Source organism: Camelina sativa, chromosome 9 (genome assembly GCF_030686135.1).
Source record: "Camelina sativa cultivar CO46 ecotype springtype chromosome 9, ASM3068613v1".
NCBI classification, from domain to species: domain Eukaryota; kingdom Viridiplantae; phylum Streptophyta; class Magnoliopsida; order Brassicales; family Brassicaceae; genus Camelina; species Camelina sativa.
Genome location: NC_141888.1, coordinates 27,478,490 through 27,503,528, shown reverse-complemented (window position 1 = coordinate 27,503,528; position 25,039 = coordinate 27,478,490). Strand labels below are relative to the sequence as shown.

At 32.7% G+C, this 25,039-nt stretch overlaps 4 protein-coding genes and 1 long non-coding RNA gene across 7 annotated transcripts; 1 reads left to right on the top strand and 4 right to left on the bottom strand.

The window, feature by feature from the left end:
- Positions 1-171: 171 nt before the first annotated feature.
- LOC104711601 (uncharacterized) lies at positions 172-1,531 on the bottom strand. 2 transcript variants are annotated; one of them, XM_010428295.3, is made up of 4 exons: positions 1,200-1,531; positions 957-1,114; positions 639-694; positions 172-427 (listed from the first exon to the last, which is right to left on the bottom strand). In XM_010428295.3, exons 1-3 carry the CDS (start codon positions 1,337-1,339, stop codon positions 681-683), a joined length of 312 nt encoding a protein of 103 aa, XP_010426597.2. In that variant the 5' UTR covers positions 1,340-1,531; the 3' UTR covers positions 172-427; positions 639-680. The 2 variants fall into 2 exon arrangements, with proteins under 2 accessions (XP_010426597.2, XP_087323653.1); XM_087467527.1 differs by lacking the exon at positions 639-694 and having other exon boundaries at positions 1,200-1,492.
- Positions 1,532-5,955: 4,424 nt separating this feature from the next.
- On the bottom strand, positions 5,956-8,324 carry LOC104711600 (uncharacterized). Of its 2 annotated transcripts, XR_015565751.1 has the most exons (5): positions 8,186-8,324; positions 7,660-7,787; positions 6,885-7,094; positions 6,701-6,812; positions 5,956-6,274 (listed from the first exon to the last, which is right to left on the bottom strand). It is a non-coding gene; the product is annotated as an uncharacterized LOC104711600 (long non-coding RNA). The 2 variants fall into 2 exon arrangements; XR_015565752.1 differs by lacking the exon at positions 6,701-6,812.
- Positions 8,325-10,423: 2,099 nt separating this feature from the next.
- On the bottom strand, positions 10,424-13,927 carry LOC104711599 (CDPK-related kinase 5). Its single transcript, XM_010428294.3, has 11 exons — positions 12,788-13,927; positions 12,539-12,669; positions 12,403-12,444; positions 12,201-12,309; positions 12,038-12,116; positions 11,661-11,957; positions 11,474-11,586; positions 11,283-11,390; positions 11,126-11,188; positions 10,869-11,036; positions 10,424-10,781 (listed from the first exon to the last, which is right to left on the bottom strand). Exons 1-11 carry the CDS (start codon positions 13,361-13,363, stop codon positions 10,644-10,646), a joined length of 1,824 nt encoding a protein of 607 aa, XP_010426596.1. The 5' UTR covers positions 13,364-13,927; the 3' UTR covers positions 10,424-10,643.
- A 3,292-nt stretch (positions 13,928-17,219) lies between these two features.
- Positions 17,220-19,046, bottom strand: LOC104711597 (phosphoglycerate mutase-like protein 4). The gene is made up of 7 exons (XM_010428293.2): positions 18,900-19,046; positions 18,734-18,812; positions 18,517-18,567; positions 18,328-18,438; positions 17,883-18,014; positions 17,718-17,793; positions 17,220-17,621 (listed from the first exon to the last, which is right to left on the bottom strand). Exons 1-7 carry the CDS (start codon positions 18,917-18,919, stop codon positions 17,398-17,400), a joined length of 693 nt encoding a protein of 230 aa, XP_010426595.1. The 5' UTR covers positions 18,920-19,046; the 3' UTR covers positions 17,220-17,397.
- Positions 19,047-19,811: 765 nt separating this feature from the next.
- LOC104711596 (LOB domain-containing protein 28-like) lies at positions 19,812-20,542 on the top strand. The gene has a single exon (XM_010428292.2). It carries the CDS (start codon positions 19,822-19,824, stop codon positions 20,395-20,397), a length of 576 nt encoding a protein of 191 aa, XP_010426594.3. The 5' UTR covers positions 19,812-19,821; the 3' UTR covers positions 20,398-20,542.
- The last annotated feature ends 4,497 nt before the right edge of the window (positions 20,543-25,039 follow it).

Sequence of the window (25,039 nt, the reverse complement as noted above, 5' to 3'; positions counted from 1 at the left end):
TAGCTTTCTTACATTTTTTGAATGAAAAAAATTAAATAAGAGTACTGATAATGTTGATCAAAGAACACATGGGAGTTCTTTAACTAGACATATGAGCTAGAGCATCGTGTGGACGCAAAACAAGACCAGGGACAGGGACAGTGAGTTAAAGAAGTTACATGCCACCTCAAAAACAAAAAAAATAGTGGTATTCGTACTTGTGAGTAATCAAAACAAGAGTTTACAAATCGTCTTTGGAGAAAGGCATTATAAAATCTCTAAACTCTCTGATTGAAGAGAACTAAACTCTTCGTTTGTAAAACAAAAATTATCGACATCTCTGGCATAAACATAAGAGGCATGTATTATAGAAACCGGTATATGATTTAGTTTACCTTTGCAATAGATGATCTTTGATAAACTGCTTCTTTTGCTTCTATCTTTTACCCTGAGTTACATAAAGGATCACAAAGAAAGAAAGAAATCACATAACCGAGGAAAAATACTATCACATAGACAACAACGAGAGATAGATTCAACCAAAAATGGAGCTCGTAGTCATAAGACTGAAACAACAACAACAACAACAACAACAACAACAACAACAACAACAGAACATAAACTGCTATGCTTGTGCTAACCGTAGTCGGTTTGATTACCTTAAGAAAGCTCTCTTATGCTAAGAAATGTTTATGAGTCTCTCAATCTTGTTTCCCTAAAAATCAAATCCAAACAGAGAGATTTTAGTGATAACAACAACACAACCTAATCACTGTAAGCAACAACATTCCCAATTTGTAAATAGAAACTTAAAGAGTGATCCAATTCCAATTTCAGTGATCTCTCTCCCCACAAAAATTAAGCAAAACCTAATTTATTAATCAATCAAAGATTCATAAACCCTAAATCGAAGCAAGTGTGAACAAATCAAGATTTATAAAGAAACCCTAAATTGATAAAAAAAAAAAAAAAAAAACCTTTGAATAGGCGAGTGACTTTATCAACAAGAGAGTCTTCTTCCTCTTCCTCTTCCTCATCTCCTTCTTCATCGTCGTCGTCGTCGTCGTCTTCGTCGTCATCAGAATCCGAATTGGAATCAGTAGAATCATCTTCGCTCAATTCGCTATCATCTCCACTGAATCAAACAAATCCAGAACCAATAAAAAAACTAACGAAATCAAATCTGAGAAATTAGATCACAGCGAAAATAAGCAAAATACCTCAAACTCCGATCATCTTCTTCTTCGTCGTCTTCTTCGCTGCTACTCTCGCCATCGACATCATCATCGTCATCATCTTCTTCGTCTTCTTCCTCATCTGAGCTATAGTCATCATCAATGATCTCCTTCTCATCCGTCATTGAACTTTCAAAAAAAAAAGCAAACGGGCTTTTTTGATTTTTTTTGTTTTTCTTTCAAAGTGACCGACCATTAAACATTGTCGGAGCCCCGACCCGAAACTCTCTAATTATTATTCCATTTGTTTCTCCATTTTTTTTTGTTTGTTTTATATTTTATCTGATGTTTTGTAAGTTTTTTTTAATATAAATAAATATAAATGAATTTGACAACTTGTAAGCATTTATATTCTACGGTATCTTTTATGATTGGTTAAATTTGTTTTAAATTAAAATGTAAATAATATTTTTGTTTTGGAAAGAAAAATAAATTATCTAAATTTGTGTTTTTTTTTTTTTATCTTAAACATCAGAGAGATTATTATTATTATTTGTTTGTTTTGTTTTATTGTTATTACTTATTAGTCTACAAGATCTTTATGAATATCAAGCTTATACAAAATATATGATTTTCATCGATATCACTGCTTAAACTTATGTCAATTTAATATTAATTTGTATCAATTAATAGAAACTCAAATATTTTTTATTTGATCAATTAACTCAACTTTATTGACCTTTCAACCAATATATAATTTTTAATTAACCGTAATTGTATATGTGTTTTAGTTTTTTATAGTAAGTTGTTATATTCTACGTTTAAAATTTACATTTACTATAATAAATACATCAATATGAATTCATATACTTTTCTTTTAACTGAATTCAAGTATATTTTCTTTAATATTTTTTTTTACACCCATCAAAATACTTATGAATGTCTTGATTAAATTCCACAAATAAATAATTTAAATATATTTCAGTTATAAAATATTGTATGTTTACTACATTCATTTCACCTACATCGCATGAGATTTTTTAGTTACAAATATTATAATGATGAGTGATAATTACAAACAACAAAGCATCGATACAAACTATTTCTTGTAATTCCATTACAAAATAAAATGCACAAAACTTGTTTCTAGTCCATCCATATATAAGCTATAGCATTAAACTATATATCAGAGGCAATAAGAGTATATATGCTTGATGGATTTTAGTTTTGCAGTAAAATTAGTTTTGTCTATAGCATTTATTTTGGCATTAGTTTAGTCTCTTGAGGGAAAATCTCTAGTCTTAAAATGGATTTTAGTTTTCTTAATCTCTTGTCACTTGCTTCAAATTCTCAAAGGAAATTAGCATAATAATTCTTCATCTAATTTTCTTTCTTTTATGCATTTTTTAGGTGTTTTTACTAGCCTTGGCGTGTTGTTGTTGGTTGGATTAACCTTCCGGGTATACATCTGATTTAAGAGACAGATGAAGATCAAGCAAAAACAATTGTTCTTCAAATGTAATGGTGGCATCCTCCTGCAACAACAGCTTCATTCGAATGCAGACAACGTTCAGAGGACAACAATCTTCTCCTCCACGGACTTAGACAATGCTACTAAAGGTTTTAACACCAACAGGGTGCTTGGACAAGGTGGCTAGGGAACCATTTACAAGGGCATGCTTCTAGATGGTAGAATCATGGCGGTTAAGAAGTTCAAAGCCGTTGATGAAAACAATCTAGAACAATTCATCAACGAGCTTGTGATTCTCTCCCAAATCAATCACAAAAACATCGTCAAAGTACTTGGATGATGCTTGGAAACCCAAGTTCCTATGCTCGTGTATGAATATGTTCCCAACGGAGATCTCTCCAACCTTCTCCATCACAGCACATCTGATACATCCTGGGAACTGCGTCTCTGCATTGCAACAGACATTGTTGGAGCGTTATCGTACCTGCATTCAGAGGCTTCCATCAAGATTTATCATAGGGACATCAAAAGCTCCAACATTATGCTAGATGAGAACAACCGAGCCAAGATCTCAGACTTCAGGATTTCATAAATATCAATTCGTATCAATGTATCAAATTTATATATGTTAATCTCACAAATTAATCAAAACGTTGTCAATCTCACAATGTCAAATCTATTGCAATTTTTACAATTTAAACACATACTACAATCAATATAATATATACAAATTCAAATTTGAAGTCTAATAGTTAAAGAAATGTTGCATATACTTTTTATAAATTTAAATAAAATTCAAGATTTATAGTTATACATATTGTAATTTGTTTCTTTTGGTTGTTTTGATAATTTTTTAATATATCAAAATTTAGTTTTAGATAATAATTTGTAAAGCCTAATAGTTTTTTAGTTTACAAATAATATGTCTTAGTCACAATTATTATGCTAATTTTTAATGAATGTATTTGTAAGCTTACTACATTCATTTCCCCCACACATTGCGTGAGATTTTTTTAGTTACATATCTTAATAATAAAGTAAGGTTTTAACAAAATCCAAGATTTGAAAACTGACATGTGTCATTCTATTCAATTTTAATATATAAAGTCTATCAATTTTATTAATTTATTAATTAAAAACTCATTGAAGATCTATTTTAAAGATATAGAAAACAATTATACAGTATTAAATATGAATTTATTTTCATATTTCTTTATCTTTTATTTATATTAATAGAGTACTATATAATATATGAGATGTTTGAAAGAAAAATGAAGAATCACATCAAACTTTTTTTAATGAATTAACAAAATGCTAATGTGACAATAAAACATAGATAGTGTATTATATAATATATGAGATGTTTGATAAAAAAATGAAGAATCACATCAAACCTTTTTTAATAAATTAACAAAATGCTAATGTGACAATAAAAAAATAGATAGTATGACATTTGAGAGTCTACTTTATTTGTTATAAAAACACATACGTAAAATTATTTTTCTTAGCTTTTGCTTATATTTTAGGAAAAATGTTTGTCAGCTACTTGAGGTATACCCCAACACATAGCCACACATACAAACAATATAAATGTCTTCTTAACTACGTCAACTATAGTCATCACATAAGGACATCTATAAACAAACATAGGTTATGTGTACAACACCATAAACATTCAACTCCGGTGGTTGGTTCGCCGGAATCCGGCGTTGACCAGTATTGACCGATATTGACCAGTTTTAACCGGTGTTGACCAGTGTTGACCGGCGTTGACCAGAAAAAAAAAATTCAAAAAAAATATTTTTTTCTTTTTTCCTAAATATAAAATTATTTTTCATGTATTTTTTATAAATAAATAAAAAGATAAATGATTTGTATAATTACAAAAACAAAATATAACAACAAAAAGTTATACAAAAATAAAATCTTATATGACAAAAAAGTAAAAATTATATACCAAAAAAAAGTAAAAATTATATGACAAAAAAAAATTGTGGTATATCTAGTAACTAATTTTGTTAATACAGAAAATATACAAAAAATAATATAATAAAACTATACCACCAAAATTTTATATGTAGTAGATTTTTTCATAAAACTATAACAAATATATACCTTTTTTTCAAAAATCATTTTTTATTTTGTATTTTCAAAGGTGGGGATTATAAATATATATATATATATATTTACTTATTTATAAGATTATATCATTTGAAATATATACAAGACATTGCCAACTATTTCTTTATTTTTAATAAGAAGAAGAAAGGAAGAAAATAATGAAAATTGTATTTATTTAAATGAAAGACATATATCTAGAAAATACTTAAAAAACAAAAGTTGATTTTGTAAATCAAAGGTTGGTCTTGTAAAATCAAAGGTTGGTCTTGTAAAATCAAAGAAATAGTTGGCAATTCCTTGGATATATTTCAAATGACATAATCTTATAAATAAGCAAAAAAAAGAAGATATATTTAAAATCCCTACCTTTGAAAATTCAAAACAAAAATGAATTTTAAAAGGAAAAGGTATATATTTGTTATAATTTTATGAAAAGATCTACTACACATAAAATTTTGTTGTATAACTTTTTGTTGTTATATTTTGTTTTAGTAAATTATACAAATCATTTATCTTTTTATTTATTTATCAAAAATACATGAAAAGAAAGAATTTTTTTTTTTTGATTTTTTTTTTCTGGTCAACGCCGGTCAACACTGGTCAACGCCGGTTAAAACTGGTCAATATTGGTCAATACTGGTCAATGCCGGATTCCGGCGAACCAACTACCGGAGTTGAATGTTTATGGTGTTGTACACATAACCTATGTTTGTTTATGTATGTCCTTATGTAACGACAATAGTTGACGTAGTTAATAAGACATTTATATTGTTTGTATGTGTGGCTATGTGTTGGGGTATACCTCAAGTAGCTAACAAACATTTTTCCTATATTTTACATATGTTTTGCTTTTTGTTTTTGTGATGAGAAACTATTGGGTTGGCCATTTAAATTGGTTGATTGGAATAGGTTCAAGCCGGTTGCACAAAGTCCAGCCTGACAACTGAAAGTCTCTGAAGGTTAATTGAGTGCATGATTTAAGCTCAGTTTGGGTTATTCATCTTTTGTATCTGCAGAATTGTCCTGTCCGGTTATTTTCCTTTACAGGTTGTTGATGAGAAGCCAAAAAAAGAAAAGAACTTGCAATCAAAGTCTTTCGGTTAAATAAACCATTTCAAACACTTGGTTCATTTGAAGGACTCTCTTTGAAGTCTTCTCATGGTTCGCATTGCTATCTTTTTTAGAGAAAATAAAATTGTTAAATTAGAGTTACAGCGAAAAAAATTATTAAGAGAAGATCACAACTTTACAATCCAATCTGTTTTGGTACAAAGAACCAATTTACTTGGTCGGTATTTTATATCATTTTCTCTCTTGTCATCTCTGTCTCGCCTTCGGTCGCCGCCCACCGTGCTAATCCTTCATAATCTTGCTCCCTCCATGATCCCTTGTAGCATGGTCACGGTCATGTCTGTTGTCTTGTCTCTGCTTCCTCCGTCCCAGTCTCTGAGATGTTTATTCTCTCTTGGTCTGTCATGAGAGACCTTTTCTGGTTCCCTTTCTTTTGTCCTTACCCCGAGTTTTCTCACTGCAGACAAGGCCACAACATTATCAGCACCAAAATTGGTCCCAACGAGTTTAGTGAGAAATGAAAATGATATCCCAAGTCCACCACCAAGCCTGAGTATGACTCCAACTACCAACAATGTATAAAGTCTATAAAACCACTAACCTTGGTTGCTAGAAAAGAAAGAGCTACTAAGTACCAGATCACATTCATAGTAGCGCAAGTCCAACATACCACAAACATTTAGAGATGTAGAAAATACGAAAAGAGAAACGGGTTTTCTAATGCTCCCAACTCCAACTACCAAGAATGTAAAGTGTACAACACCAGTAATATTCAGCATCACCTAAACGTTTAATTAGTCCATAAGATTCAAACTCCCTTTTAGTCCTAAGCTCAGTTGATTCGTAGTTATACAGGCTAAACTTCACGCAGAACAAAACTCACATGTCATAAGAAAAGTCACTCAACACAAAAATAAGCAAAAGTTACAAGTCTTGAAACGAATAATGTCATTGTATGGATCTCCGGAAGCAATCGGATCATTTATTCAGGTCATCTGCATATAAGATTTTCAATATTAACTTAGATTTCCCAAACAGCAAAAGGGCATGAATTGAAAGAAACATACATTTCTGTAAGTCCTCACTCCTCAGCAGCCTTTTCAACACCTTTTTTTTTCCAAAAGAGGGTTTATGAATCCTCTCCCTTTTCGGTGCCTAGTCGAAACAGAATTAGGTGCATCATACAGGAGAGTCAACTTCTGGCTTGGGTGGACATTTCATAAGATTATCATTGTGATTATCATTTTGGGTTTATAGCTCAGCTGATCCAAGTGAACCTGACGAGTTTTAGGGAAGACATTAACAACTCAAATCTGTGAGAACAAGATCAGAATGCAGATACAAAAGTGTGTTTCATATCAAACAAACATGCAACACTATAAGGCAGGCGGCTATGAAAACTTCCTTAAAAGTCATATTACGTAAAACGTATTTAAAAAGTGAACCAGATCACAATTACAATTAAATTACAGTAAAACGGATTAACCTAAACCGAAAGCTAATTACAATTAAATAACCAAACCGGCTCAACTATTTCACTCCTAATAATCACCTTCATAGTAGCTAAATTCCTAGATACTGAATCAATATAGACTTGATGCATCTATATAAATAACAACTCAATTTAAAACTAAATACTGAGTGTTACAATGCAATCGAATATAGAAACGACGCAAGTATAAAACGACTTGGGTATTCAATTTGACGAAGTAGAACAACCAATGTTGAATCTGGTGCTCGCAAAGGGATCATTACCATAAACTATACTCTAGAAAGAGCTGAACGGGCAGAAGTTAAACAAGAGTAATCACGAATCAGCAAAGTTGAGATAAAGAGACGAACCAGCTAAAGCTGAAGATCATATGTCTTTGGTTCTTCTCTCGCAGCTCAGCTAGAGTTCTACTTCTCTCCACCACCAATCTCAAAACTTTTAGGGGACTGATTTGTTGAATCTATAGCTTAAGAGAGACCTAAAACTCGAGAGAGAACGAGAGTAAGTGAGAGACAAATTGAATCGCAAACCGGGTCAACCAAACATAAATTGAATCCCAAACCGAAACCGAAAGAAATAACCAAACCGGCTCAACTTATTTCACTCCTAAATCACCTTCATAGTAGCTAAATTCCCAGATACTGAATCAATCAATATAGACTTGATGCATCTATATAAATAACAACTCAATTTAAAACTAAATACTGAGTGTTACAAACTTACAATGCAATCGAACATAGAAACGAAGCAAGTATAAAACGACTTGGGTATTCAAAGGGATCATTAGCATTATAACTAAACTCTATAAAGAGCTGAACGAGGAGAAGTTAAACAAGAGTAATCACGAATCAGCAAAGTTGAGATTAAGAGACGAACCAGCTTTAGCTGGAGAACATACAGTATGTCTTGGTTCTTCTCTCGCAGTCGCAGCTCAGCTAGGGTTCTACTTCTCTCCATCACCAACACTCTTCTACCATCAATCTCAAAACTTCTTTTAGAGAACCGATTTGTTGAATCTATAGCTTAGACCTAATAGACAATGTGAAGAAACTAAAACTGGAGAGAGAGCGAGAGACAAACTGAATCCCAAACCGGGTCAACCAAACATAAATTGAATCGCAAACCGGTTTTTCCGGTTATTAAGTAATCCGGTCCGACATCCAAAATTATCTGGAAACCGGATTTTCCGGTTATTAAGTAATCCGGTCCGACATCCAAAATTATCTGGAAACCGAATTCTATGTGCCGATACTATCAAATCATGTTCTTGCGATGATTACTAGTCGATGAAAGCTACAACACTTTTTCTTTTTCTTATTGAAAGTTTTTTTTTTATTTTATTTGATCTACAATGTATTTGTTCTCGTTTATGGCCGTAAACAACAAATTTGTTTGTTTATAAACTAAAATTTTCTTCTATTGATGTCAAGAACTAATGTCGTACGTACGTTGCTTTGTGAATTTCTCTTGTTTTAGCCTTAAATGTCGCCTTAGGTGTGTAATCACATATTCACATCTATCGACTGTCGCTGATGGGTCAAATTTCCACAAATTCTTCGAACTCACTTAGCATTTCTCTTGTTTTTTTTCCTTCTACGTATTGTTCTTCGTAAATTGTTCAAAACTTCGGATCTTTCACAAAATCTCTGGGGACTCAATTTGTAAAAAAAAAAAAAAAAATTACTTTGTTGGTTAATAATACATTTTACAAAAAAAGATAATAATAAAAAACGAAAAAGTATGTGATGCATAAGCATAACTAAATAATTAATTATATAATAAAGCTGGTTGATTAGTCTAAAGTCTAAACAAATGGTAGATAGTTACATTCGTGTTATGTTTTACTTATTTTTAGCTTATATTTTATTTATGTTTTACTTTGTAAATTTTAATGCATATAATTATAATTGAACACACAAATTGTTGGCAAAATGAGTTTATAGGAATGAATTTTAATTATTGATGAGGATTTTAGTATATATTTGTTTATTTTAATTTTAGAAATTTTAAATATTTTAAATTAGTTTGACATAAAAAACAATTAGTACTTATAACATGCTGTTGGGTAGACATTCGCAAGAAAATAGAACATGTCATTGGCATAAGCATTGACGGCATTAATGGTAATACATCAGTCAGAGGATGCAAAAAGACATTTCTGACAGACATGTTTAACATAGGTCTTTCACCATACTTTGATATGAAGTGGTTCTTGTCGACGAATTACACTCCGACGGTTCAACTTAAATGGTTAGTACACACTGCCAATGTATCTTTTTTTTTTTGGTGTCCCAAGAAAAACCGTTGCAAGTGTCAAAATCTCAAAGATTCTGAAATTGGATATCCATCATATTCTTGCTCTAATGGTTACACCGGCAACAATATATTATGGGTGGATGCAAAGGTGATATTTCTTATAATCTTATATTACTGCATTGTGAGAAGGAATTTACTTTATTATAACATTTCCTTTATAGACATAGTGTCAAATGCTTCATGCTGATGGAAGACACAAATGTTGTGATGGAGGCACTTGTGTGAACACTCCAATAGACTTTTATTGTGTATACAAGAAGAACAAGTCATTGTTTATAATTATAGGTAAACACAAAAACCTTTAGTCATGAATTGATATGATATTATACACTATGACGGATAAATATACTATAATCTAGATAAGTTAAAAGAAGTTGAACATATCAAACACATGTTACAAATATACGATAACATATATATATATGTTTTAAGATAGATGACGCTCTAGGAGAAAGTGAAGAATGTCAGAAACATCATCAATCTTCCTAAGTTAAACATCATCATTATTCTCTACAAACCTAACACACACACACTTAATTCTCATCAATCGTCTGACAAGTTTGCATATACCCATTCTAATAAGGATCCCGTAAAAAACAACTGCCTCCTCTGTCGCGGAAGAATTCTATCCCATACAATAAAAGTTTTAAGACAATAAAATAGTGGTTTACAAATTTTTCTCTTTATTGTAATGATTTTTCAGAACAATAATTTAATAGAGAAAATTTTTGGAAAATAAGATTGGTATCAAAAGACCAAAATCTAGAAGAATGTCAGAAATCGTCATAAGTTACCAAGTTTGGAAAAATATATCATCATTTTCTCTAAAAACCGTTACCTAACACACACACTTGTCTTTTTTGCTACACACACACTTGTCTTTTTTTTTCAATATTTTCTTCTCAGCTTTCATAACAAAAGTCAAAAGCCACATATTATATAACTCTCTAAGAAAAGCTCCTAGGAGAAAGTGATCTCAGACAAATTTCATACATATCATTGAAGTTTCAAAACCATTCTAATGAGCTTTGATCGTACGGCTAGACACACCATGTAGCAATTTCACAAATCCGAGAAAGCTAAGCTTTCCATCAGTATGCCTAAGCCAATCGTGAAGCACTGCGTGAACCGGTACAGAAGGACCAAGACCAAGTTCCTGAAATAAAGTTTTAACCAAATGAGTTCATTTGAGCATTTTGCAAAGACTTTAGAAACAGAGTTTTGTATTAAAAAAGAGACAGACCGAAGCGAGTTCATCGATCATGATGGGTCGGTTTCCTTCCTTTTCAAAAAGCTCATAAGCACAACGAGCGTGTTGTTCCCATCTATCAAGAGCTTCTAGCTGGTGAACACTCAATGCAGCTGCACAAAATTCCTCAAAGTCCATTCTTCTATATTGAAGAGCACTCAGCTACAAAGACGGTCCAATAAGAATTATCAATTACCATAAGTCAAATTGTGTGGTTCAAACATTGATATGCACGAATTTAAGGCTCTTACTTGTGCTAAGAATTCTGGAATACGTGAATCCTTCATTGCATCTGTTGCCATTTTCATCAGAGCCTAACAAAGAGAGTTTGAGTCAGTGTCATGATGATATTAATAACCAAAGCATACAGAAGATAATCTGAAACAGGACAGAAGATAGAAAACTTACGGATTTGATGTTTTCTAGACTTATGGTTCCGTTCTTACTAGGTTCTAACAAAGCAAACTGCTCCCTCAGATAGAACAGTTCATCAACCGTAAGTGTTTTCGATAAGGCCTGCAAGAAAATGGCTAACGTTAAGCAAAAAAACAGAAGTGACCACTGAAGCAGAAATACTGAAAAAAACTGATAAACCTCACCCTTAATGCAGCTTTACGGAGAGATGATGATCGTAAATAAGCTCTCATAAGTTTAAAAACCAGAATATCCAATGGAACCTTTGCGTCATTTGAGTCTTTTATCCATGGATGACCTGAACGAAAGTAAAATATTTTCTTACATTCTTCTTTTCACATTGGAACAATTTTGTATGCATTCTAGACTTACTTAAGGCTTGAGCAGCTGTTAATCTTCTACGAGGGTCTTTGTTTAGCAACCGCTTTACAAAATCTCTTGCCTCTGAAGATAACAAAGGCCAAGGAGGGTCGTCAAAACTCGGATCTGCTTTTAGAACAGCTCGAAAGATTCCTGATTCAGTCCTAGCCCAAAACGGTCGGCTTCCACACAAAAGAATATACACAATCACACCAACACTCCAAATATCAGCTTCTGTACTGTAAGATCTATGTAGAACTTCAGGTGCTACATAGTATGCACTGCCAACAATGTCATTGAGCCTCTCATCTGCAAATGCAATTATATAAACAAATGTAAGTCTCTAGACTCTGGAATCTACATATAGAGACGGCATATAATCTAATTACCTGGTCTCACGTAATCTGACAAACCGAAATCTATTGCCTTCAGTTGAGAGGTGTCTTCTTTTGAGGTAAAAAGAAAATTCTGATCCAAACAATTTAAGTAAACTTAATTTAGATTCCAATGAACATCAAATGTATAAGTGTAGAAAGAAAGAGCTTTTATTACCTCAGGTTTGAGATCTCTGTGTACAACACCTTGGAGATGGCAAAAGGCAACCACATTCAATATTTGTATCATAACAGTCTTTGCATCCTCCTCTGTGTACTTCCCACCTCTGCACACAAAACACCACCAAGCTCAATAAAAACAATCCGAAAACTTGTAAGAACGAACAATCCTAATTCTAAACTGGCTAAAATTTCTTTACCTTGAAAGTATTCTATCCAAAAGCTCTCCTCCTTCACATAGCCTAAAACAACAAACACAGAAACACTTGTTAAACCTTGCCAAATGCTAATTCCCAAGCTGATTTCAGTATAAAGTCAGAGCAAAAGTGAGCTTACTCCATCACTATATAAACATTATCATGATCCTCATATGCATCATAGAAATGAGGAAGGTTGTTATGACCAGACAAAGCCCTCAATATCTTCACTTCCCTCCTCACATCTTCAATTGCAATAGCCGTCGTCATCTACACAACCAAAACTGAAATTGAAAAGCTTTGTACAAGTACCATCTCTCTAATCTAAACAGATCTCGTCACAACAATCCATGTAAAACACAGAAGAAAGTCAAAATCCACTACTAACCTTAGCTTTGGGAATAACCTTAACAGCGACTTGTTGACCTTTATTATCACCCTTCTTAAACTTAGCAGCACAAGTATAACCAAAATGACCACGACCAACTTCATCACCAAGCTCATACTTACTCGCAAAGCTCTTGGAAAAACCAAAGCTTTTATCCAATCCAACACCACCACCTCCTTCAGCTTCACTCCCTTCAGGGATCGCCGACGAATTAGGCTTCACAGAGCCATGACGTCTCGCTAAAACAGCTCTGATGTGTTTAGCCGGAGAAGGAGGAGGAAACGGCCGTTTGAAGAACCGCTTCGGCGTAGAGTTACCACTACTAGCGTTAGTCGCCGGAGATCTCGCCGGAGTCTTCTTGGAGAAGAAAGAGTGAGCTGGACTCGGACTGTAGAAGGGGAAAAACGGAGACTTTTTGCCTTCATTGCTCGGTACTACACTCTGATCTTCAACAGGGTTGCCTCCATTAACGGACGAGCTCGAAGGCTTGACGGATTCAGACGCCGGAAGTGGACTATTCCTCGCCGGAGTTTGATCGGAGTTAGGTGAATTCGGCTTCGAAGTACAGAGACCCATTTACGAATCTCTACTCTTCTCACATCACACGAAAATATCAAAACCTCTCAATTGTTGTATCTCATCATCGAAATCAAAAACAAGTTAAAAATAAATTCAAACTTTTGAATCTTAGCAAAAACAAAAAAGATTAAATTTTTATAAATTTGGGGGGAGAAGTAAGAATTTTGTTATAAAAATTGTAATTTTTGCTTCGTCTTCTTTCTTTGGAATTGACTCCTTTGTCTATGGCGAATTCCAAAGCGAAAGATTTGGATCCAAGAGGAATGAGTTAAAAAGAGAAACGACGATACGTTCGCTTTTTAGAAGAAAACAAAACAAAAACAAAAAACATTTTTATTTTAACCATTTGAACAACTACTACTACTAATTACACAATTAAACTACTTAACTAGTGTTTTTTAATCACTTTAACTAAAATTTGTTACGTATCTTTGGTGGCATTTATATAATAAATATGTGTGTATGTAAAGACAAAGAACAAACTAGAAAATAGGAGAATTAGGTGAAAATTTGCCAAATTTATAACTATAGAGTGTGAATATTAATGTTGTTGTGTACTTTGTAAATCTTGGTATTATCTCAATCATGAATATAAAGGCTAACCAACTTCATTAATTATATAGAGTTTTATTATTTGGATAAGTTATTTGGGAGGAGAATTAATTCGACAATTTTAATAGACATTGACAGGGGATTGTATTATTATTATTATGCAGATGCATTTAAACTCCTGCCAACTCTTGAATGTTGTATAATAATTTCGATTATTTTTGGTAAGACCGCTAATAGTAAGTTAACCAATCATTATTGTATATTATGGATTTATATAGAATCAAAAACGTTTCGGTTTTTTTTTGTTTAGTTTTTTGCAGTTTAAAAAAAAAACAATTACTATTCTTATAGACTTTTTTGACAGTGATTAAACTAAGAAGGTGGCAAATAAATTTTTCATATGTTAACAAGTTCGAGTGCTATTTGGTTACTACAATCTACAAATAATAAAACACACATAACACATTATCGAATTTAAACCAAAAATGTAATACGAGAACACTAATACGTCTTGTTTTTTTTTGGTTTGCTATGATGGAAACGCTAATACGTATCGTATGTCCTTTTTTTTTTTTTTTGTCAAAATGTATCGTATGTCCAAGTTAAATTTTATGTGCCCGTTTACAAGTTTTGTTATTTTAAAAAGACTTAAATTGTATATGGACACACTCGGTCCGACGGTATTAAAATTGCCCTATAAGTTAATAACATCATTGTCCATGTAATAAAAATGATTGTCACTACGAACAATATATTAAAAAATTAACAAAAAGAAAATGTATGTATTGCTTCACTAATGCCAAAGCAAACAATCAGAAGTTTCTAAAATCTAACTATTATTGTTATTTGAACTTGTCTATCAATACATAGAGAAGCAACATAACTTGTAACAAAACGAAATTCCTAACTATTGTAATCCAAAATGTTATTGGTTTCGAAATGTGATGTAATAATAATCGGAGATCGACGTAAGGAGGAACAGAGAGGTGGGTGGGTAAAGCAGGACCCAGCATAGACTCTAAATGGTCCAGCTCGATAAATCGATAATAGTAATGTGTGAGTGAATAAATAAATAAGTGTAGAAGTAGGTTTGTTCCTTCCTTAATTAACGCTATTGCCATTTGGATTTTGTGGTAGGGACTCTCTATCGATGCTTCCTCGAAAAATAAAATATAAAGCTGCATTCTCTATTACTCACTTCAAGGTTACAATCGTCACTCCAACCTCTATTACTCGTTATTATGGTCATTGGTCAAAGACGTTAACTTCTCTCACGTAGAACACAAACAAACCTAACTGCTACTTGTAAGATTTTGACATTTTTTTTTTAATTAAGAACAAAATCTTTAGCTACGTTATAGGCGCAAAAGTTTGATACAAATGTTTGACGATTTTGCGTAATTAGTTATAGTTATTATTAAATAAAAGCAATACAACGTGAGACTGTATGAAAACTATAATGATTGTGTTGTATTTTGTATAATTCGTATGATGATGAAAATGAAACTTGCTTAACTTGGTTGCTTGTTGCATCCGACATATTGAGAAGCCAATTCAAATTTTGCAGCTAGCTATCATTTTTCCCCCACTTATATTCGTATGATTTAGTTTTATTTATTTCAAATGCATGCACACGTAGTGGTAAACATATTCATTATGTATCCCTTATAAGATTTTTATGTGTTGATGAATTTTGTATTTCCCTATTTTCTTGTAAATCAGTTTGACTTTTTCTTTTCTAATTGCTCATCCAAGTGAAACCTTTTATAACAAAAAAAAAAAGTGTCTAGCAAAAGACTAATTAAATATTGTGTTTTTTTTTATAGGAAAAACTAATGTAGATAAATATATAGACTAATATTTTCGATATGTACAAACGTGTATACAGAAGTTGTGCTTAATAAAAGCTAGGATCAATTTGTGATAGCAATTAACAACAATCCTAAGCTTAAAAGAGGATCAGTTAAAGAAATAAGAAAATGATACTAGCTACTTTGTTTCTAACCAAAAAGAAGAATTTATATACTTGTTTGTAATACGTGAGCAAATCATATAGTCAAGGTGACTGATTAGCGGCACGAAGCTTAACATCCCATGAACCTATCATATGAATCTTGCAATAAATAAATCACTTAATAGTAGAATAGAGCGGTGTAATGGAAACAAATGGTAAAACAAGATCCAAGAATTGTGAATAGACTTTTTACCCTTTATTTAATTTTGTGCATCCTCTCATTAAAAGAAGGGCAGAATAAATTTATAATTGATATCCTCCACTAAAAAGATCCCAAAGTCAACTTCGCAAATCTTGTGATACATATATAGTGCAGGAAGATTATATGTAAAGTGATGTATAGATTATGATTTATCGCATGGTACACCGCAATGATAAAAATAAAAATATATGGCCACCCTTTTGTATTCTCTCTTCTTCCACGTTTCCTCTGTACTCTTACAATGTTTCTTCTTCTACTGTTTAGTTAGTCTTTATTTTGTTTTCGATACAACAAAAAAAATTTCATTAGCTTTCATAATCTTGAAACATCGTCTTCAATAGAACCATTTTTAGTACTATAAAAATATGTACCGACGACGGCTCTCATCATTTGAGCTATGGTGACATACGTAATACTATTTTGTTATATAACTAGAAGCAATTGTTGTGTAACACTGTAACCACTAACATAATAACTCGAGATATACTATATAGTCTAGACTTCATTAAATGAACAAAAAAGTCGATAAAGAAAGCAACAACATGATACTCATATACTCCTAATGATGACAATCATGAAGCTTAGGAAAATAACATATCTCTACTTTGTTTTGTGTCACCCCTGTTTATGTTTTTTTTTTGCCAGTTTTACCCCTTTGCCATTGCCGCCAAAAATCAGAAGGTGCTCTTGGGGGCCAAACAATATGGTCAAATGGACTCAACGTACCTTTCTCCCTTTTTCTTTTTGATAGTGATGGCGCCAATATAAAAGGGTTATATTATTATTAAGGGGGTAAGTCTGTAAATTAAACAAAATCTCTTTCTCAATCTCCAAGAAGAAAGAAAAGTGTTTAGATGATGATCCCAATGTTATTCAAGGGTGTAACACTATAGTTTGGTTTTAGAGTTCAGTCAAGTTACTAAACAACTTCATTGTTCAATGTTTCTATTCCCAAACTTCAACACACTGTATTTGGGACACCACGATTTGGTCCCCCTCAAGAATCTTATTTCATTTCCCATATTGATTATTTTTCATTGTTCAATGTCAGAATACATTTCATCTTTTAACTTCACTGTTGCAAATGAAGAAAATGATAAAATATAAATAGCAAGTGTACTTTAACAATACTCCCAATTTACTTGATCAACTTGAGAAAACCTCCAAGTTGTGGGGTCAAATGTTAAACTTTGAAAATGGTAATGGAGTGAAACTTAAATTACATAAATGCTCTTCCAAGAGGAAGAAGAAGAGTATTGAATCTTAACCAGAGGTTCTGTCACCACCAAAACCGGATTGTAAGAAACCGGTTTGGTCCAGATGACTCACGTCCCCCCAAACTTGGATAGTCCATTTGTCTCCGTCGTATAAACGGAACACATTGACCGATGTATTGAGTATCTTTTCAACTTTTCTTGCACTTGGACAAGCTCTTTCGTAGAGAGATCGAATGGTTCCTCCATGAGACACTACTACTACTCTTTCACCTTCATCATACCCAAAAACCAATACTTAGAACATATGTGTTGGAGTCGTAATACAATAAATCTATAAGAAACAAACACACACGAAAAGTAAGAAACCTCTATGTTTGTCACCAATTCTCTGTAATGCCGATGTACATCTGTCGTAAAGTTTGTCAAGACTTTCTCCTCCACCCTTTTCATATCAATCAACAAGATTTGTTTGAATCAAGAAACCAAGCATCATTTATATAAACTAAAGCTTCTTGTTTAATAATATCTTACTGGGATATCAACGTCAGTGCGGTTAGATGAAAAGGCTTTGTAAGCTTCAGGGCGAAGTTTTGAAGCTTCTTGATAGACAAGCCCTTGCATATCTCCTAAATTTCTTTCCCGCAAATCACGATCAGTAAGTACCTGCATAGCATTTAAACACAGTTGAAAGATATATATATGCATTCAAAGCCACAAAATGTGATAGATGAAAAGAGCTTATTTCAGAACTTAGAACTATCTGCTAACAACCGCTCAACAAAAAGAGCATAAAGGTGGAGAGTCTTCAGAAGCAGCAGATTCAACAAAAGGAAGTGGGTTTCAACACATAGCTACATGTCTACGAATAATGTCTTTAAACCAAAACAAGAACCAAAACAAGAAAGAAAGAGCACAAAGGTGGAGACTTTAGGAGAAGGAAGATTCATAAAAGGAAGTAAAAGAAATGGGTTTGTACCTCAAGGTTGCCACATTGAGAAGCAATGATCTGAGCAGTCTCAAAGGCTCTCTTCAAGTCAGAAGAGTAAACATAAGATATCTTAGGCTCCTTTGATAACCGTTCTGCAACCTTCATTTCAAAAGAAGAGAAAAGTTATAAAAAAAAAACGCATCATCATTATCAAGATTCAAGTTACAACCAACATACTCTAACAGCTTGTTGTCTTCCAGCATCGTTTAACTCAACATCCAAATGACCCTGCAACATACACACACACATACCAAATCAACCAACCAACCAACCAACCAACCAACCACATTTTCTTCTTCTACATCTCCAATCAAAAATTCCCAAAAGACTATTACTTTTACATCGAATACTAACCATAGCTAATAAAAATTGAAGATACATCTATTGCAATAACCTGGATTTTTCTCTCGGCATTCCAAGAAGTTTCACCATGACGAACAACAACAATCTCAGCATAATCACGATCACCGGAACTGTAATTAAAATAACCAACAAGAACATTCCATTAACATTGAAAAAAAAACTAAAATCAGAGAAATTAGAACTTAGAAGAAGCATACTCAAAGCTTGATTCCGCCATCGGAGATCTGAATGAAATCGCCGGTCAATTTGCTTTTTTAGATCCGACGACGACGAGACAACCAAATTCCAAACAATAATGTGATGACAAACATTAGTGGGCTTTCATTGCTTTTTATTAATGGGCCTTTGCCCTTTGTAAACTATAGCAGATATTTAAATTAACATTTGACTTTTTTTTGTTTTGTTTTGTCAAACATTAACTTTTTACCATAATCTTTTGGAATTATAGACGAATCAAATCAAATATTAATGTTACTAGAATCATACTGTATTAACTTTAAATAAAAAAAAAAACATTATTTCTGGATAATTATCCATTTGATTTTATCTACTGTTTTAATTATTTAAAATATTAAGTAGCTGGAAACTTTGACCTAAATATAAAACTCTGTGTCGTTGTAGGAAATCGTTAAAAAGGATCGAAAATTGCGTGGTAGGAGATTTTACTGTAGAGAAGAGAATTTACAGAGAAGTATATATATATATTCATTCTCCATCTCAAAATCTGGTTTTAATTAGAAATCGCTTAGATTCATCTTCTTCTTATATACTGTACATAATACATTATTAATGTTTATGTTTTCACCTTCTTTACCATATAGTATATCTGAGTGGACAACGCAATCCATGGTTTTTAGTTGTAACCTTAATCTCCTTAATTACTTACTGTTTGCTGTTTGGAATTCACAAAAATTGCGGCTATATATATGCTTAATTGGGATTTTCCAGTTTGTTTATGTTTATGTTTTGGGAAAAAACAATCTGACTTTTTTTTACGTTTGGTTTGATTCGGTTTAATTCAGGGTTTGAATAAATAAAAAAGATATGAAGTTATTATGTATTTAATTTAAGTGTGTAAATATATATTTTCTTTCTTCTAACAGATTTTTGTATAATCAAATGGACAAGGACAACACTATAACGCCACCATGCGCTGCGTGCAAGCACCTGAGGAGAAAGTGCACAAAAGACTGTGTGTTTGCGCCTTACTTCCCAACGAACAAACAAGAAAGCTACGAAATGGTCCACAAGGTATTCGGAGCAAGCCATGTTGCTTCACTTATCAACGAGATTCCCCCTAACCACAGAGACTTTGCAATGAGCACGCTCGCTTGGGAGGCACAACTTCGTGACAATGACCCCATCCATGGTGTCAATAGTATCTTAGACCCCCTCCAATATCAGCTTAAAGACCTTCAAAACCAAATCGCAATCGCCAAGAACGAACTCTCCTCCTCTTTCGGTATGGTCCCGACGACATTTGTGCCACCGCCTCCAATCACGTATCAGCAAAGAATCCATCCCAATCCTATGATACCGGATACGACTAATAATGACGGTTGTTTAACGGCTCAGCAGCTACAAGACGAGGCTCAGCGTTTTGCATCCACACAAACTGCTCAATTCCAGCAAACGCAAGAGTCGCAGACGCAGTACAATGAGAATGTGATGATTGTCCGTGACAAGAAGATATGAACCATACCTAAATCTTGGAAATAGTCTTGATAACCCTTTTATATTATCTTATTTGTACATAGCTACATGAACTAATGGGACGTTTAACGATTTTTAATTATTTTAGTTTTTATGCAAGTAAAGGGAACTATATACTCAGGATAAAGTGAGAATCAGTTTTTGTGGTCATGATGAATTTAGAAATCAAGCGTTTTTTGTGGTCATCAGTTTCCAGATAAACATGTTCTGTATCTACATGCAAATATCATGTTTTCAAATTTTTTTATAGATCTTTTGGCAATTAATTTGCTAGTCAGCCAAAGACATGATATATACTGTATAATCGACGTGATATACTGTATAATCGAACATGTCTTCTTGGTTCTGTATATACGATTATAATCGACGTTTTACGATTTTATTTTATTCAATTATACAGTAAAAACACCTACAAAGTCACAGTTGGTGGTTGATTCTCTCTATGATCGTACTTGTTGAATAGTGATGAAAAGTGAAGATCACATAGTTAAATCCGTCCGTAACTTAATAAATTGCTAATTTAGGAGTAGTGTCAATATGTATAATAGTAATATTAAGAAGCCAAAAAAAGGTGTATAATATGATACATCAAGTTCAGTATCTACTATCTACAAATGATATAGTTGTAAATAAATGAAAGGGTAACCAATTTGATTTTCACTTCATACCAGTAACGATTTTTTAACTTACGTACAATTATTAATTTGGTTATCGAGATATATATATGTTCTAACAATCAAAAGTTCATGTGATGATGTGGAGTCAATAGTGAATGGGAGATGGGAGGATGCAGCAGATATGAGAAGGAAGATTAGAGGATTAGCTTCTACTAAAGATTCAGGATTAAGCTGGATTGAAGTGAACAACAACAATACACAAGTTTTGTCCTCAAACCAATTGTTTGATTTGAGTTTGACTTTGGCTTCATACTGGTAACGATTTTTTACCTTACAATTATTAATTTCGTTATCAAGATATATTTGAAATCTCTTTAATGTTATATGTTCTAACAATCACAAGTTCAAGTGATAATGTTGAGTCAATAGTTTGATATGTAAGGAAAATTCACTAAACATGGAACTACGCGTACAGAACATGTGGTTATGGTTCTTATATCAATTCATATGTTAATTTTTTGTTGTTGTCAAATACATATATTTTTATGTACCTATATTATTAGATACACAAACTTAAATATATTTTTTGAGTCCACATCAATCTGGCAACAACCAGGGTTTACTTCATGATGACCACACAAATGACTGGGAGGCATATGTGAACTCGTCACAACAACCTTAAGCTAGTTGTGGCCATCTAATACAAGAACCATATTCATATGGTCTATAGTTTTATAAAACCACATGTACAATGTATGTACATTGGTCTCTAAATAAATCAGAGAAGTCCATTAATTCAAAGCACTTCTTATATCACTGACATGGTGACATCACTTTCTTATTAAGCTAATCAACACTGAGAGTGCAATGATTAAAATTTTCCGTGACAGAAAGATATTATCGATCACAGTTTTGAACCATGAAATCATATATATAAAAATAAGTTTCACACTCTCCTTATTAGTCCATCTGCCATCTTCTAGCAACTCAAGGCCAACATCAATCAACATTACTTTATGGTGATCCTCTTCTATACGGACAAACCTCTTATCTCACAGATCCCTCATTAGCAACTCAAAGCCAGCATCAGTCAACACTTATACAATCGTCATTGTATAACAAGGCTCCTCTTGATCCATTTTCACCGATTGTGGTGCAATACATACATATTTCTTCTAGTGATGATAGCTCATGAGAAATGTTCCAAATGGGATCCAAAGAGCTAGGCGAGCTAGATGATCTCATTGCTGCGGTGTGTAGTAGATTCTTGAAGATAATTTCTCATACTTTTCAAATTTCGCTTCAGCCACTGAATTTCGTTCGTGAGTACACTAGTTTTCTCCCTTCTACTTTGCTTAGATCATATTAATCTCTGTTTTAGCTGAACGAGGAACATAAATTTCGTATTAATCAAATCATCGAGATTGAATATGCAGAAGTAAATTCTATCTTTTAAATAACTTACAAATTTAGTTATTATAGTATTTATTTATATATTTACGAATTTAGAAGTAAATTTTATCTTTTAAATAACTTACAAATTCTATCAATTAAATAATTAACAAATTTAGTTTTATGCATTATGACTGGATAAAGAGTAGTGTAATATAAACTTGATTGGTTTGACATAATCAATGACCTAAGCAGACTAAGAGAACCAAAAAGCAATGTGGTATTTTTCTTTTAGAAGAATAGATTTTTAATCGGCTGCCAAAATTAATATTAGCCTTTGTATGTAGGTTATTGTGCACATTTGATTAGTTATTCTCTGTGATGTACCCATCTACACAAGCGAAATTTTTGACTATAAATATCCAATTTGAATTTTTGTTTATTTAATGTATATAGTTAACATTTCTAGAAATTCTAGTGATATCAAATATATTTTTTTTTACAAAATAATGCTACCGATTCAAAAATTGTTTGTGTAATTCAATTGCTCAACTAATATTTTAAGACAACCCAAAAAAAAAAAATCAAGTGGTAACAACACATTAGCAAAAATTGCAATGTTTGAATTTGCGCAGCAGTAGATCGAAGGTAAGGGAATAAACCTTGCAAAGGGATGAGAATGTGAGAGCAAGGCCCATATATCTCCTATATATTAATAGAAAATCTTTATAGAGAAAAAGTTGATGTGTCAATCTTTATAGAGCTTTATGCACATTTTAGCAAAATACTTTTAAATTTTCTATTTTTTTTAATTTTTTAATTAATTACATTAATATGCCATTATTTTTTTTTAAACAGTAATTAACTGAATAATAATTAGATATATCTTTTTGAAAATACCACATATTAAAACTAATTAAATAGTTACATACTATTTTAATGCAAAATTTCACTAAAATATACTTACAAATATACAAATCAAAATTATATTGATTTCTGAAAAATCAGTGTAAGTAAAATATTCTAAAAATGCTATAAAACATATCAAGGTCACAGTTGAGAAACTCACCTTAATACGCGCCTTCAGATTCTTCCTCGCCGATCAAATTGTGAATCTTTACTTGTCTTCCTTCAGATTTACTTGTCTTCCTTTCCTTTTTTTTTTTTTTTTTTTAAGCGAAAACTTGTCTTCCTTTCCTTAAGGATTGACATCTCTGACTTCAGCATATGGACTAAACTACATACGTTGGAGACTCTTGGACATTGCACATTTTACTGTAAGTCTTCGTAAATAAACTGTTGTTTATATTGTTGGTCATTACCAATTGCGCAATCTTATGTTTTTACAAATGCAATGCTCTGTCTTCTTTACCCTAGGGGTAATGTGTAACGTTGAGGAAAAACAGGGTGCAATCTTATGTTTACAAACAAATATAGAAATTATTTAAGGATGACTACTGAATGAATACTTGTTTTTTCTTTTGTTGGTTTCCAAATTAGCTTGAAATTTCTCAGATAATACCATGTTTATTATCTAGGCATCTAGCATATAGACAGAGCCGTCGCTAACTTTTTGATGGCCACAATCAAATAAAAAAAATAGGCTGAATTTTAGTGACTAGCGGTTCGAACTCAAAATGGGATAGTCTTTCCTTATGCTCTTAACGCCACTAGACCAAAGAAACTTTTGAGAAAATAGGGCCGAATTTTGTATATAATATATAAGGCCGCAAGCTAATGCTTCATTGGCTTGGCCTATGGGCCGGCTCTGCATATAGATACAGTTGAAATGATGCTCAGTTTCTGCTCCTGTGGGTTTAGCTATATATCTGGGTTACGAATGATTGATTTTAATACACATACAACTCTGTACCAAACCCATATCTTCTCAAGATCGTAATACAAACACAACTAAAACCAGTGGTCAATTCAGTAACATCCGTAGATACATAGTATCATAGTTGACTTCAACTACATGGTAGACGATCAACAAAGACAAAGACCAAAAAAACAGAGCATTGAGAAGAACACGAAGCAACCCTCATATCTACCTCTTATTCTGAAACCGGAATCAGATTACGAACATAAACGTAGCTACAAATTGACAGGCCAATGTAGTCACCACGTCTTCTTGTCTCAATTACCCTTGTGACGACACCACTTAATTTCATCAACTTCGTAAAAAATGAAAACAGAAACCCAATTATCATCTTCTTCTTCTACAGTTTGCTCACTCCATGCCATGATATTTCTGTGCTTGCCGATGGAGTATCCCGGACGAGTTTGGAACTGTAACCGCGGAATTAGAGCAGGGTCAGGGCCAGGGCCAGGGTCAGTAGTTTGGGATTCTTCAATGATCAAAAAATGGTTTCGTGTTTCCTTTTTCGTTTCTCAGTTAGTTTTCGGTGTTTGTTTTGGGATTCTGGCAGATTGTTTTAAAGGAGCGCGAATTAGTAAGAAGGAAACGAGAGTTCATTTCGTAAACCCAACCAAATTGTGAATCTTTCTTTAACCCTCATCGACTCCAGCAAGTGAACCGGTCACGGTTCAGCCGAACCAAAATTGTGATTTTTTTCAATCTTGATGAGTGAAGTAAGCGAATCGGTTACGTTTAA